This window comes from Notamacropus eugenii, chromosome 1 (genome assembly GCF_028372415.1).
Source record: "Notamacropus eugenii isolate mMacEug1 chromosome 1, mMacEug1.pri_v2, whole genome shotgun sequence".
Taxonomy (NCBI): domain Eukaryota; kingdom Metazoa; phylum Chordata; class Mammalia; order Diprotodontia; family Macropodidae; genus Notamacropus; species Notamacropus eugenii.
Genome location: NC_092872.1, coordinates 180733117 through 180749514, shown reverse-complemented (window position 1 = coordinate 180749514; position 16398 = coordinate 180733117). Strand labels below are relative to the sequence as shown.

The 16398-nt window shown below is 36.5% G+C and overlaps 1 protein-coding gene across 3 annotated transcripts in view; it reads right to left on the bottom strand.

The window, feature by feature from the left end:
- The window catches only part of SUFU (SUFU negative regulator of hedgehog signaling), a 142746-nt gene that overhangs the window by 88874 nt on the left and 37474 nt on the right, over positions 1-16398 (bottom strand). For all 3 annotated transcript variants that reach the window (XM_072621112.1, XM_072621127.1, XM_072621116.1), the window contains one exon: positions 11405-11541. In XM_072621112.1, coding sequence (XP_072477213.1) covers positions 11405-11541 — 137 coding nt within the window. The remainder of the gene's footprint in view (positions 1-11404; positions 11542-16398) is intronic.

Below are 16398 nucleotides of genomic sequence, written 5' to 3'. Positions count from 1 at the left end.
ACATAGGGGGAACCTGGTTGACAAAAGTATGTGACTGATACTTTTTTCTTTTAATAACCCACTCTATGGGCAAACTTGTTTGCCAGTGTCAGTCTGATTAACTACAGGTTCTAAAAGCTAAGGAGATTTTCCCTGAAATGCTTTTTTGTCCAACTCCCTTGTACCCTAAAACTATAAATTCAACTCAACACACATCTCCTGAGATTGCCAATTAACTGGACAAGTGAAGCACTGGAATCATTAGTTTTAGTTTTTGGACTGGGAGTCCACACTTCTCAAAAAACTTAAGTGAATTCAATTGTAATCTGAGGTTAAGCCTCAACAATATCAAGACAAAGAACAAACTAATTCCAGGAGTATTCTGTCTGGCTTATCTCCAGTTTATCCTGTATATATCTTGTTTGCACATAGTTGTTTTTCATGTCTCTCAAATTAGAACATGAGCTCCTTGAGAACAGGGATTGTCTTTTGCCTTTCACTGTATCCTCAGCACTTAGTGAAGTACCTGGAACATAGCAGGCATTTAATACTTATTTTGACTCTACTGAGGCTGGCAAATCAAGGCCTCCCTGAAGTTGGGAAATAAGCTCCTCCCAATGGAACTAAAGGATACTTCTCTGCTCTAGGCCAAAGATTTCCAGTTCCTTCAACTAATCCTTACATGACATTATTTTTCAGTCTCATCATGACTCTAGTCTCTCTCTTATGGATTTGGCAATGTTTCACTTAATATGTGGTACCCAAAACAGTATACAATATTCTAGATGTTCAAACATTATGCCTCCCTTTTCCTGCTTCACAGGAAAGAAATGAAGTATGACTTGTTTGTTTGGCATGACTTATTAGTGACCCCAAGTCAGCTCCTACTAATCATCATTTTCCTCACAAGTTTTCTTTTTCATAATTGCTGAATTTTGCAAAGGATCAAGCCTATACTTTATAGCATCCACCTTTCCCTATCTTTTGAAAGTCAAGACATATACAAATCTCTAGTCTGCTAGTATTTCTTCTCGATCAGTATGATTTCTCAAAGATTTTCAACAGTGGTCCAGTGATTACTTCCAAAAAGTTCTTTCTGTACCCTGAGATACGATGTATCTAAATCAGGACATGTGAAATCATTTAGTGCAAATGGATGCTTTCCTATTATCTCCTTACCAATATCTTGAGCATCAATTCCCTCTGTTTGCTCTCTCTTTTCCAATATGAAGATTATTTACACTTTGACAAAGAAGGCAGAAGCAAAAAAGAACTTGAGAAATTCTATTTTCTTTCATCTCTTAATATTTATACCTTCTACTCTAAGAAAAAAAAAATTAGTTTCTTTCTTGTTTGGAATATAACATTAAAGCCCCTTTTGTTGTCTTTTAGCTTTCTTTTTTAGCAGCTTCCCCACATTCTGAACTTTAGCTTTCCTGAAACTATTTTGATAGGTTTGTGGCAGTCTTTTGTATCTGTTCTTGGCCACATATGTCACTGTTTCCAGTCTTTGTACACATTTCTAAAGTTGAATTCTCTGTGTAGCTTTCTTTTAGATGCCTCTCCAGTGTCTTCCTCAACAAGACCATCTCACAATTAAATTGCCAGAGTTTCATTTTTAAATCACTCTTTCTCCTCTTACGCCATTTTTTCCTTAGTCTCAGGTCATGGGACTATGTCTATCATAGTCCACTACCCTAAAGCAAGATGCATATTTGATTGTCCATTTTTTCTTCTTTCTTGGCTACACCAAAAATTCCAGGATGTCATGTACACTTTTACCCACTATTTCTCTTGCTTTCCTGTAACCACCAAGTTCTTCTTTGTTGGGGAGAATTAAGTCAAGGGTAATCTTTTCCCTCACTGCTGCTTCTAACTTGTAAAAAATGAAACTGTTGACCCAAGCAAGGCAAAAATTTGTCAAATACTCTGCTTTTAATAGAATGAGAGCTCCAACAGTCTACGTACTGGAGATCCCTTAACTGACTGCTCTTTACCTATTTTAGGGAACTACTTTATACTTCCTCTGTCCTAACCTTATGATGTTTCAGGAAAACATCTTCTATATCCTCTAAGTCTCCAGAAGGGACTTTGCTATTAGGACAACAAACACCTGGCTCACATACTCAGATCTTACAAAACAAATACAGTAAAGACTGATTACTCATAAGAAAGAAACACCAATTGATAAATATATTCAGTATATTAAAATATTCATAACACTGGTTCCTTTAACTAGCAAGCTTCCCTAGTTAACCTAAAATAAGATCAGATATATACTTAACTTTTCATATATTTGATGATACAAGGTACATGCATCTGTATTATTTCTGTTGAAATATAAGTTCTTTGCTCCTAGTTCTGTGATTATATTTATCACTTCTGAAAATTAGATCAGGCAGGTCACAGTAGCGGGTAACAATCAAAGAGGTAAAAAAAGGTCTAGCACTGGGTTTGTGGAGAACACCACAAAGAGAAAAGCTTAATAGGGGCAGCATGAAAGGAAGCATAGCAGCAAACTGAATCAATATAGGTGGCTCCTTTGTGGTGCCTCAACCTGCTGACAACTGTTACAGAGCCATCATTTAGTGGTAGCAGTAGGATCCCCCAAGCTATCTGGATATGCTAGCAGACCACAGCTGTAGCAGAGAAAATCCAACTAAATCATTAAAGAAGCACATTCGTAAGTGTTTTAAAAAATTACTTCCTTCACATTATCACCCTCATTTTACAGAAAAACAGCTTGAAAATGTGGAGACATAACCTAACTCAAGTCATAAGATGTTGGGAGTGGATGGCAAGGTAGTTAGCTGACGAAAGCAGCATAATGGAGAACTTGAAAAATAAAGTGAACATAGAATTAGCAGGATTTTCATGAGGTTGGTCAGCCATGATAGGAGTTGGATAGTGAGATGACTGGTAGGGAATTAGCTGGTGGGCTACCTAATAAAAACAAGACAATAAAGCCAAGACTGACTCAGCAAAGAATGACAGACCTAGCAAAAATGAAGTCCTGATACATGTGGAACTGTTGGTTAAAGAAAGACACAATTTTTGTAAACTCTTAACATTATTTTGTACTTCAATGTCCACCCTTTCTCCACATTTCCCTGTAGCTAATATGCCACTGAGCTGATGAATATGTTGTCATTTTTTATTTTGTTTACTTGAAATAATAAACAAAATCTGCTAAAATGAAAACAAAACAACCTTTTGTAGCCCCCCTCTAGCCTTTAGGATAAAATACAAGCTCATTAATTCTACCTCCCTTTCCATGTCTGTGCCCAGGCAATTTCTCTAGTTCCCTGTACTTGCACCACATCCCCTCCATACTTCTGCCTCTCACAATCTTTACATATCATTCAAAACTCAGCTCAAGTGTTACTTTCAAAGGCGCCTTACCACCCTTCTCTCCCCTACCAAGCTATTAGTGCTTTCTTTTTTCTTAAATTACTTTGTATTTATTTGTATCCATATGGTATCCCCTAGGAAAAATGGGATGTCTTTGCTTTCTCACTCCCAGTGCCTTCAAAGTGTTTTCAATGCTGTATGATCTTAATAAACGTTTGTTAATCACTAAGTACTGACTCAAAAATTTTACATAAAATCCTAATAAAAAGACTATAAAAATATGTAAAAAAAACCCCCACAACTATTCACTATGACAAAGTTGCATTTACATGAGGGATGCAAGAATAGTTCAACATTAGCAAAGTAATTAACATAATCATCTTAAAAACAAACATATCCCAAACAACAGGGTTATATCAGTAAATGTAAAAAAATGCCTTTGACAAGGGACAACATTCGTTTATGCTAAAAATTTTATAAGCAGAAGCACAAAGGGCCATTTTTAATATGATAAAGTATTTATCTAAAACCAAAGCAAGCATCACTTGCAATGTGAAAAAAGAAGCTTTCTCAATAAATATAGGAGTAAAGCAAGTATATTCCTTTTCTTTACTACTATTTGACACAGTTCTAGGAATGTTTACAATTTCACTAAGGTTAATAAAAAATAAGGTAAGGACATCGGTATGGGCAAAGAGGAAACAAAATTATCCCTACTTGTTGATGACATGACTGTTTACATAGAATATTAACAAAGAAACTAATACAATTGATAGCTTTGGTAAAATAGCAGGGTACAAAATAAATCCCCCCAAAATATAGAAACAACAAACAAAATCCTGGGGAAATAGAAAGGAAAAGTCCAATTACAATAACTATTAAATGAATAACAGATACGGGAGTTATTCTACCAAGACACAGTGAAGATATGATACAATTACAAAACAATATTTAAAGAAATAAAAAATCTATTTAATTGGAGGGATATTCATTGCTCATAGTTGATCTGTCTCAATTAATAAAAAAAAAACAAAAACAGTCCTACCTAAGTTAATTTGCAGATTTACTGCCACAGTGATCAAACTACCAAAGAGGTCCTTCACAGAACTAAACAAAATAGTAACACAATTCAATTGAAGGAACAAAAGGACCAGAATCTCAAGGGAAATTTTTTTTAAAAGAAAGAATGAAGGAGGAATAATACTTTTTGATATCAAATTATGGTTGTTGAGTTGTTTTTAGTCATGGGATTTTTTGGGCAAAGACACTGATGAAATGGTCATTTTAAAGATGAGGAAACTGAAACAAACAGGATTAAGTGACTTGCCCAGCAACTATCTGAGGCCATATCTGAACCCAGGAAGATGAATTTTCCTGACTCTAGGCCCAGCACTCTATCCACTGCATCACCTAGCAGCCCCTAAATTATAGTACAATGCAACAATCATCAAAACTATTTGATATTTGTTAAAAAAAATAGAAAACTAGATCAGTGGGAACAGACCATGTAAAGAAAAATCAGAAACAAATGAATTCAATAACTCAGTATCAACAAACCTGGGAAGATAATAAAAAACTTGGGTCAGGGCTCTCTATATGACCAGAACTTCTGGGAAAACTTTGGAAGGCAGTCAGGCATAAATGAGACCAACATCTTGCATTATATATAATAAATTCAAAAGTGGATATGAGATCTCTGTATTAAAGGTCATACCATAAAACAATTTAGACGTGAACCAGATCAGGAACCATCCATAGCCACATTGGGGGGGAAGATACTTAACCAAATAAGGAATAGAGAAGACCACAAGCTGTAAAATGAATTATTTCAATTGTATGAAGTAGAGCAGCTTTTGCACAAACAGGACAGAGATGCAGCTAGGAGAGGAGTGAAGATTTTCATTAAGAAGGTGTCTTTGTCAGGTGTCTCTGGTGAGAGTCTGGTTCCAATATGTGTGGGGACTGAGAGCCATTCCCATGTGGGAGGTCAAATCTGTAGATATGGACAAACAATCCTGGGGATATGGATAAACGGTTCTCGAAAATTGCTCTCTATTGATAATTATATTAGAGACTGCTTCAAATCACTAATAATCGGAGATGAAAATCAGAAAAGCTCTGGGGTTTTGCCTCATATTCAGTAAATTGACAAGGATGATAAAAATGAGAATGGTCAGAGATGGAAGGACTGCAGAAGGATAGCAACACCAGTTCAATGAGGGTAGAACTGTGAATAAGCCCAATCTAGAGTGTAATTTGGAATTATGCTTACAAAATAATTAAAAATGCCCGACCTTGGTAAAGATAAAACAAAATTATCACTTTTTTAGATTGTGTTTTATTTAGAAAATAAACTAAAAAATGGAAACAAATTCAGCAAAGTTACAAGCATATAAAATAAATAATCAGCATTTCTGAATACGACTAACAAAACAACAGAAAATGGAAGTAGAAAGACAAATTCTATTTTAAATAACTACAGAATATAAAAGATACTTTAAGTCTACGCACTATGACACACACACACACACACACACACACACACACACACACAGAAATTCTGTGAATTCAACAATGAAACACTCTTCACAGAAATAAAGATAGACCCAAATAACTGAACGAATATCGTTTATCAGTAGGCCAAACCAACAGAACAAAAATGACAATTCAATCTAAATTTACTTGTTCGGCACCATATCAAACTACCAAAGAATTATTTTATAGACCTTGGAAAAAAATGAAATTCATCTGGAAGAACAAAAAGGCAAGCATCTCAAAGGGAATAATGGAAAAAAAATGGAATGGAAGGTGAAAAGAAAAAGAGCTAAACAGTACCAGATTTCCATTTGTACTTCAAAGCAGTAAGCATAAAAATTTTTTTGCTAATAGCTAAAAATAAAGAGGTTAATCAGTTGACTAAATTAGGTACACAACATACAAAACAAAACAAAAAAATTAGCCTAGTATTTGATAAACCAAAAGACCACAATTACAAAGGCTAAGACCTCACTATATTTACTAAAAACTACTAGGAAAATTAGAAATCTGTATGGAAGAATTTAGGCTCAGACTAACACCTCATACCAAATGGATACATGACTTATATATAAAAGGTCACATTTAAAAAAATTAAAGGAACAAGGAGAAGTTACTTTTCAGATCTACAGGAGAGGAAGAGCCTGTGAATAACCAAATAAGATACAGAGATTTATAGAAGATAAAGAGGACAATTTTTGTACAAACAAAACCAAAGGTATTAAATTAGGCATAAATAGTTAACTAGAAAAACAATGAGGCAAGTTTCTGTGAAAAAATTATAATTTCCATGATGTATGAAGGACTGTTTCAAATTTTAAGAATTAGGGCCATTCCCCAATTGATCAAAGGATCTAAATAGGTGGTTTTCAAAAGAAATAGTCTAACAACAATCATATGAAAAAATGCTCCAACTTACTAATCAGAGAAATTAAAATAATTCTGAGATCCTACTTCACAAACATCAAACTGGCAAAGATGACAAAAAAGAAAAATTACAAATGAAGCTCAAAGGCTTCAGGAAAATAGGCACGTTAATGCATGGTTGGTGGAGTTGTGAAGTGATCCAGTCATTCTGGAAAGTAATTTGAAACCATATTCAAAAAGTCACTATACCTTCTGACCCCACCATAATTATTAGACTTACACACCAAAGAAAGATGGAAAAGACCCATATATACAAAAATATTTACAGTAGTTCTTTCTGTAATAGCAAGGAACTGGAAGCTAAGAAGGAGGTGTCCGTCAATTTAGGACTTGTTTATGAATGTAATGGAATATTTCTGAGCAACAAGTAATAATAAAAAGGACAGTTGTCAGGGAAATTGGGAAAAACTTATCTGAAGTGATATAGAGTAAAAGAAGAAGAACAATTCATATAATAAATACTTTTTAGAAAAATATTTTTGGAACAGGTAGTTTTCAGAGGAAGAAATTAAAGCTCTCTATAGTCATATGAAAAAATGCTCTAAATCACTATTGATTAGAAAAATACAAATCAAAATGACTATGAGGTACCATACAATGCCTATCTGACTGACAAAACAGTAAAACAATAAATGTTGGAGATGTGGGAAAACTGGAACACGAATGCATTGTTGGTGGAGTTGTGAACTGATCCAACTATTCTGGAGAGCAATTCTGAACTATGTCCAAAGGGCAGTCACACTGTGTATACCCTTTGATCCAGTGATACCAGGTCTGTATCCCAAAGAGATCACAAAAAGGGAAAAAGGACCTATGTATAAAAGTATTTATAGCAGCTTTTTTTGTGGTAGCAAAGAACTGGAAACTGAGGAGGTGGTACCTATCAACTGAGGAATGGCTGAACAAGTTATAGTATATGAATGTAATGGAATACTATTGTGCTATAAGAAATGATGAGCAGGCAGACTTCAGAAAAACATGGGAAGTATTATATGAACTAATGCTGATTGAAATGAACAGAACCAGGAGAATACTGTACACAGTAACAGCCACATTATGTGATGACTGACTGACAGACTTAGTTCTTCTCAGCAAAGCAAGGATCTAAGACAATTCCACAAGGCTCACGATAGAAAATGCTATCCACATCCAGAGAAAGATCCTTGGAATATGAATGTACATGGAAGCACACTATTTACTCTCCTTTTCTTTTGTTGTTTTATTTTTTTTTCTTGTTCTAATTAGTTCTAATTCTTCTTTACATCATGACTAATGTGAAAATATGTTTAATATGAATGTATAAGAAGAGCCTATATTAGACTGCATGCTATCTTGGGGAGGGAGGAGGAGAGGGGGAGAAAATTTAAAATTCAAAATCTTACAGAAGTGAATGCTGAAAACTAAAAATAAATGAATTAATTATATAAAAACAAAAAGAAAAGAAAATTAATTTTGAAAGACTTAAGAACTCTAATCAAGTGACCAACCAAGATTCCAGAGGGCCAATGATAAAATTTCACACCAACCTCCTGAAAGAGAAGTGACAGACTCATGCAGGATGATATAAATATTTTTGGATATGGCCAGTGCAAGCATTTTTTTTTTTTTGCTTGACCTTGCAAGTTTGTTACAAGGATTTTGGGGTTTTTTTCTGTTTTCAGTGGTGGGAGAAAAGGGATAATAAATGCATGTGATTTGAAAAAAAAACAGTTAAAAGGAAAAATAAAATACCCATACTGTTTGACCCAAGGACTCCACTGCTAAGCATGCATTCTAAAGATTGTAAAAGCCCAAAGGAAGACTCCCATATCCACTAAAATGTTCATAATATCCATTTTTATAGATGAAATAGAATCAGAAATGCTTGGTAACTTGCCTAAAATCACACAAATTAGCTATAGGATTCACCAAATCTTCTCACTTCTGGTCCAGTGCTTTTCTCCCTATACTACATCAGAAATGTCTATTTTTCAGCAAATAATGTGGTGAAACATACATACTACTTAAGCATGAAGGAAGATAGTGGGGCAGGCCAGGGCAAGGGAAGAATACTCTGAGCAGAGTTAAGGAGGCAGTCTAATGAAGACCAAAGGGAACAGAGCTAAAGAGACTTTGGACAGTCCAGCAAGTTTAAGAAGTTAGTTTCCCTACTTACTTTGGATCATTATCACCTCCTAATCAAAGGTCAGGCTTTGGACGCTTTAAAATCTTACTCTCTACTACTCTTCATTTTACCATTTGCCAGCAGTCTGCCAGATATGACTTTATATAGTAATGACTTTGATTTTCCTATGAGGCTCACAGAATCAGTCTCATTGCTTTGCAATTATACATTTATATTTATTATACGTATACAATTACACATTAAACATAACTAAACTCATAACCAGGACCAAAAGTAACTGGACCATTATGGTAGGGTTGCTGTGAAGGTTTTTGTAGTACAGTGTGAACTGAAGCATCATTACTTCACAGAGGCAGCAAGGTGGCCCAGGGAATAAAGCATAGCAGTCTAGTTGGCTCTTGTACAATCTGCAGTTTCCTCATCTTTAAAATGAGGGAGATGGAATGGAATGGAAGCTTATATTAAGAGCTTCCTTTGCCAGTTCTGGAAATATAAATAAAGGCAATCAAAATAATTCCTGCCACCACAATAACAGTCTAGTAGGGAAAAACAAAGCATACAGAAGAGTAGTAGAGAGTGGTTTTGGTAGTGTTGATATAACTGCTAATTTTATATTTAGCATAAAAAAGCAAGAAGGAGGGGTGAGGTACAACAAGGCATGGGATGAAAATGGCCAGAGAGCAGAATGGTAAATCTGGATTTCAGCTATGGTGAATGCTTACCAATCATGAGCCCAGAGTTCCAAAGAGATTGGGACTGGATCTTGTGGTAGAGCTATGAATTCATCCAACCATTCTAGAAAGCAATAAGGAACTATTGCCCCCCAAAATCACTAAACTATGTATACCCTTTGACCTAGAAATAACACTATTAGGCATATATTCCAAAAAGATCAAAGAAAGAAGCAAAGGGTCAATATGCACAAAAATATTTATAGAAGCAGTTTTTGTTCAGCAACAAAGTAGGGCAGCTATCCCCTAAATGGAGAATGGAAAACAAATTGTGGAACTGGCATACTATGTAATATGGAAAATATTGTTTAAAATGTAAAAAATACTGTAAAAAATGATGAATATGGTGGATAAAGAGAACCTGGTTAGCTATTCAATGAATTAATGCAAAGTGGAAGTGAGTAAAACCAACAGAACTATTCGCATTTATATACTGCTCTCTTCTTGGCAAAGAGGAGATAGATTAAAGATACAAAGTGAGACATATATTGACAGCCATTAAGGATGTACTGAAATGTTTTGTTTGACTATATTATTTTTTAAATGGGAGAACTTCTACTGAAAGGTAGAGTAAATATGCAGGTAATGAGATGGAAAAACAGGGAAAATATCAATAAAACAAAATTATACTGAAGAAAACAAAAAAAAGAACACAGTAATTTTGTTAACATCATGTTAAATATAAGCTATGAAAGTATATGTACAAGAAGTTCATGTTTTCAAGCAAAATACTTTTTTTGTCCTTCATAGAGTGAAATATTTGAAACTGTTGATGGAAGTTAAATTAATAATTAAAAAGAAGATATTTTTTAAGAGGTCATATGAAGGAAGCTGAACTCTTGAGTAACTGAGAAAGCAACAATGGTCTTAAAGGACAGCAAATGAAGCATATACTTCCAACCAGCAAGATAGGTGACTAAGGCAGAACATTATGTGAATTATCATGTGTGAACACAGTACCAGAGGTTTTTACTTAACTATTCTTCTTGTTATAAAGGGGGGTTCATATAGGGGAGGGTGTCCTTTCCAAGAGATGACAATGATGTAAATGAAAACAAAAGGCATCAAAATATATTTTTTTAAAAAGAATAGGGCTCCTGGTACAAAGTCGCTCTTTCCTGATTAGTTACCTCCTCTCCTACAAGCTATGAATACCTGAATCAACTGCATGAAAAACAATGTTGAGGGCTGTCTAAGGCCCAATCTGTTTTGTTTTATCTCTTTCATGAAGTATGGAAACAAGCCTTAGAAAGGATATCATTCTCAAGCTCAACAATTTTCCATGGTTCCCTATTGCTTACCAAATAAACCCCTTCCCTCCCAGCCAAATCCTTCAAGTCCAGCCTGAGGTAGAAAACAAGGCTGCAGCTTATGATTGCAACCCCAACAAATAGGGACAGCAAGGGAAAACTAACCACAGGAATGGAGAAGATGAGAGAAAACTGTTTAGCTTTGTATTAATTTGGCTTTCAGCCTATCACAAATCTAAAGTCTAGTTGTCAGGTTGCAAACATGGATCCTGGGCAGTTTGGAACAATGGAGTTGGTCACACTATAAAACCTTTTCTTCTAGGGCACAAATAAAGCCCTGTCCCAGGAATGTCAAGAAATAGAAGGGGTGGTACAATACTTCAAACTAAGCTAACAAATAGGAATATGGAACTCAACAGACATTAAAATACATGTGCATATTTTCAAGATCAATTGGGCCCTTAGCCTAAGGGAAAAAAAGACGGCAACTGCTTATGGTCCCATACCTGACTGGAACACATATCTGGCCAAACCCTGCATTAACTCTGCTGGCCAAGTGGGTGGAGCTGACTCTCCTGTTTCTCTCTTTAGTCGAAATGTCAACTCGAAGCCAAAGCCACTGGGTCCATCTGTTCCTGTAAACCTAGAAGAAAAGCAAATTGTTTTTAAATTAGCCAGCATTAGCTATGCCAAGGCCTTATGACTAAAATATCTTTTACTCTTAAGATACCCCTCTATCCCTAGAAATTTTCCCAACTCACCCCACTGTATTCTCATCTCTTTTTTTAAAACATACTTCCCAGGCTACTTGATTACTTAATTTACTTAATTGACTAATTTTCTAAGTGTTCACATGTCTGTTGTTTCTCCTGATGGATTAAAACTCTTCTAATCAGTGACTACCTTTTCTTTTTTCTGTAGCCATACTCTACCACCTATTGCCAACAGTGCCTAGTATAGAACTCTACACACAGTAAGCATTTAAACAATGTTGCTGAGTACCGGTAGTTGGCTGTTGGCTTTGACCTTCAATATCTGAAGATTCCTAAAGAGATACATAATGTACTAGGTAGGAACAGACTAATAAGCACAGTCCCTGGTAGGCTCATGATTTTCACTAGGCACTGTGACTCAAGAATAATAGAATTTGATCTAATTTTTTCCCTCTTTTAGACAGTATGATAAGCAAGTTAACAACAAGTTAACATTTACATGCTGAAAAGAGTGATAAAGAATAGAAAAAAAATCTTGTAGCAAACATCCTGAAATGTCTGAAGTTTAAGGAACTCCTGCAAGTGGACATTAGCTGACAGCTGGAATGATGTACAATGCAGAAAAGAAACTGAACAGCTCTGTGCATCACACTGTGCTAAGGGCAAAGGCAGCTTCCAAGGACAAGTATTTGAGAGAGAGATTCAGTCTGCCAGCTATGAGATCGGTTAAAATGTGTTCGTGATATAATTTTCAGCAATTATATCTTGTACAAACATGATGCATGGTGATTATACACATGTAAACTCCTTAACATACAAATATAAACCACAAACTAAGATGACAGCCAACAATCCCTTGTTGGCTAAGCTTCTGGAATCTGGGATCAGAGATGAGAATTCTGACAGGGAGATACGTCAAACGTCAAGTCCTTAAGACCTTACATTTTCAGCATTTTGTTCTGTCATCAATACCTCAAAAGGCTGAAAGGCCTGAAGATAGGAAGAGCATTGGAGGGTCTGTCAACTCCAGCTCCGGGTGTAATATTACTATTAAGTAGGAGCACCACTCAGTCCTGACCACTTTTACATAACGAACAGGAAATTCCATGAACTGGTAAGGCCAACCCTTCCATCTCAATGAAGGACAGACATTGCTATGTGTAAATGGCCACATAATCCAGTTGCTCTGAAAAGGCAACACATCCAACTTAACAAAATTAATCACATTTAAAGGAGCTTTTCCACTGGTATGTTTCCCACCTCCAAGTCAATTTTGAAAACACACACCTGGGGTTGGAGACACTGACCAAATACATGGGGCAGGTGGGTGATGCTGTGATGTCTCTGACCTTATTATTCAATACTGCAGCATTAGTGCTATGATGCCTGTGACAGACATCCCAAATGAGAAGATCTGGAACACTTGCAACTAAAAAGGACACCAGAAAAGAACATAGCCATACTTGAAGGAGGCTTATGAAAGAAGGAGGAATTGAAAACTACAGGGTCATGCAAGATGGATTTTAGACTAGAATTTGTGCAAGAAGAGAGAGTTCACCAGAGTTAGGGGGTTGCCCTCAAGAAACAACTAATTAAAAGCAGTTTTGTAATATGTATTAGAACATTAACCCTAATCCTTTCATCCCTAGCCAAGAAAAATACATGATTTTTAACTGCAAAGACTTAGGAACCAAACTCGAAGAAACACAGTCCCCTCAGATTGCACAATGATGTGAACATGTGGATGCAATGGGATAATAAGGCATAATCACTCTTAAGGGAGAGGGTTATGTGTGATTATATTATGTATATGTAGGGGGGGAGGTGTTAAGGAGAGAGGACAGTGCACCATATGCCTGCAGGCTGCAATGTTTTCTCTGGATGCTGCATCATGGGCATGTCAGCCCTCACTTGATTAGGTAGGAGGAAAGACGGAGGAATCCACCTGCATTTGATTATCACCCATAGGGCTAGTTTGATGAAACTCCCAAAGCCTAAAGGGTGGGTTAGAAATGGCTCCAGTGTAGTCAAAAGACTTCACGTAGAATATTATCAAAAAGCCTTCTTTTCAAAGCAGGCTAGAGAATCACTATCAAAATGAGGTTATTTGGGTTTATATATTTTCCTGGATGGGGGCTAGTATGGTCTGGACCTACCCTTCATTTATTCCTTCTCAAAGGCCCTACTACTGCTAAGCTTCATTTGATCAGAAGATGCCACCAGGGGATAAAGCAAGGCTCCCTGCCGTCTGGCAGTTCTTCATCTCTACTAAGAAAAGACCAAAAAAAAATGGATATTTAGGTCCCAAGCAGGAGGTCAGGTTTAGAGAAAAAGGAAAAATGAGCAAATAAGGTTGGTAAGACAAGAGAAGAAGGGGTGCTATGAAATCTCCGCATCTCAAGGTCTTAAAAAAATAAACTAGAAATGAGTCTCATTTGTTTATGGTAGAAAATATGTGGTTCAGTTTGGAGGCAGATAACCTGTTAAATCCATTCTAGTCCAAGAATTTCCTGATTTTGCTCACTGAGGTGGTACAAAGACTGGTTTGTTTGAAAACCAGGTCAAATACACAAGTAAAGTTGTAAAATTAATACAAGTGACACAAGGCCTAAGTCCTGGATATAAGGTTCTCCAAGCTTTATAATGCAATTATCCAGGGGCTTAGCAGCCCCTCTGTTTTCCCTTAAAGCAACCAGCTATATGGCAGTGACTGAGGACCACTAAGTCTAGGCAGGGAATGGGAATCCTATATAACAGAAACTTCCCAGAGATGTCAAAGGCACAAAACAAAGAACATTAGATCTAGAGGGGATTATCATCTAGTCCAATTTTCTCATGCTCCAACTTAGGAAAATTAAGTCCCAGAGAGCCCTGAAGTCACAAAAGCTAGTAACACTGAAGCTGGGATCTGAACCCAGGTCCTCAGATTGCAAAGCTGATTACACTACAAGCTGCACAAACTACTGACAGAAGCAGTGTCCAAGGAGATAAAACATTAGTTTTATTATATCCAAATACTCCAGAAGCAGATTACCAGTGATGTGGGCATCTGTATCATAAACCCTCTTCCTTAGGCCCAGTCCTAACTCAAAACTCATCAACAGTACTTCCTACTATAGCATCCAAGCAGACAGAACAAACACCTCTCAGCCAGACATTACCTAGAATTATTCCTGTAAGTTTCCAATGTCACCAACACCTAGTGACTATGAACCACAGAATACTGACAGAGAACCTCATCCTTGATATAGACTCATCTCTCTCCCATCCCTCCATCCCCCAGCCCCTCTACCAGCTGCATTTGTTCCCTTAAGCCCTTGATGCTACCCAGGGTGCTGGACAAAAAGCTGGAGAAAAACAAATATCACTGGTATGAACGTTTGCAAACAGTCACCAGGGGCAGTCAAGTTCTGGCCATGAAAAAGAAAGTATGTTAGTATTTCAGTTTTTGTTTTTCAGTCACATCTGACTCTTCAAAACCCCATTTGGGGTTCCCTTGGCAAAGATACTGTAGTGGTTTTCCACTTCCTCCTCCAGCTCACTTTACAGACAAGGAAACTGAGACAAATAGTTAAGTAACTTGCCTAGGGTCACACAGCTAATAACTGCCTGAGTCTGGATTTGAACTCAGGGAGATGAGTCTTCCTGACTCCAGGCCCAGTACACTATCCACTGTACTGCCTAGTTGCTCTACTGCCATATTTAAAAAGCATGAACTTGACAGACAAATAGATTCAGTTCTTCCTATGTGAAGAAGCCTTCAAAAAAAAGTCATATTCTTACTACAGATTGTAAGGGCAATTAAGAAGACCCAGGAAGGTCTCCTAGGCATGAAGTCTGAGGAAATCATTCTAAAGCAAGGTGCTCTCTGCAGCCTTGAGGGTACTAAACAAAACCCTTCTGAAGGGACCATAGTAAAGATTCTCCTATGCAATACACAAAGGAGAGAAAAAATATTGAGGGCAAAATGATTCACAAAAAATCCATCTTTGCCATTCCCTAACAGATATGTGATCAAAAGACAGGAACATTGTGGTGACCAAGAATTGGAAATCAAGGGGATGCTCATCAACTGGGGAATGAATGAACAAGTTGTGATATATAAATGTAATAGAATACTACTGTGCTACAAGAAATAATGAGCAGGTGGACTTCGGGAAAACTTGGAAAGACTTATATGAACTGATGCTGAGTGAAGTGAGCAGAACCAGGAGAACATTGTACACAGTAACAGTCACAGTGTGAGAGGACTGATTTTGATAGACTTAGCCCTTCTCAGCAATGCAAGGACCTAAAACTTTTCAAAAGGAATCATGATGGAAAATGCCATACACATACAGAGGAAGAACTACGGAGTTGGACTGCAGAGTGAAGCAGACTCTTTTCTCTTTTGTTTTGTTTTCTTTCTCAGTTTGTCCCATTCATTATAATTCTTCTATGCAAAATGACTAATATGAAAATGTGTTTATGTTTATGTTATGTTTATGTTCATGTCAGACTGCATGCCATCCTTGAGAGGGAGGGGGAGAAAATTTAAAACTTATGGAAGTGAATGTTGAAAACTGAAAATAAATTAAATATGAAAAAATATTTTAAAATAAAATTTTAAAAAAGATAGGAACAGTACTTCTGGTTAAAAGGACCATATGGCAGGTCACATAGGAGCCCAACTCCTACTTTTACTCCAATAATGATATAAAAAGAGCACCAGATTGAACAATGACCAAGAAATCCAAAGGTAAGCATCAACAGGCTCCTTCACCCTGCCTAGGACTGCATAAAAACAC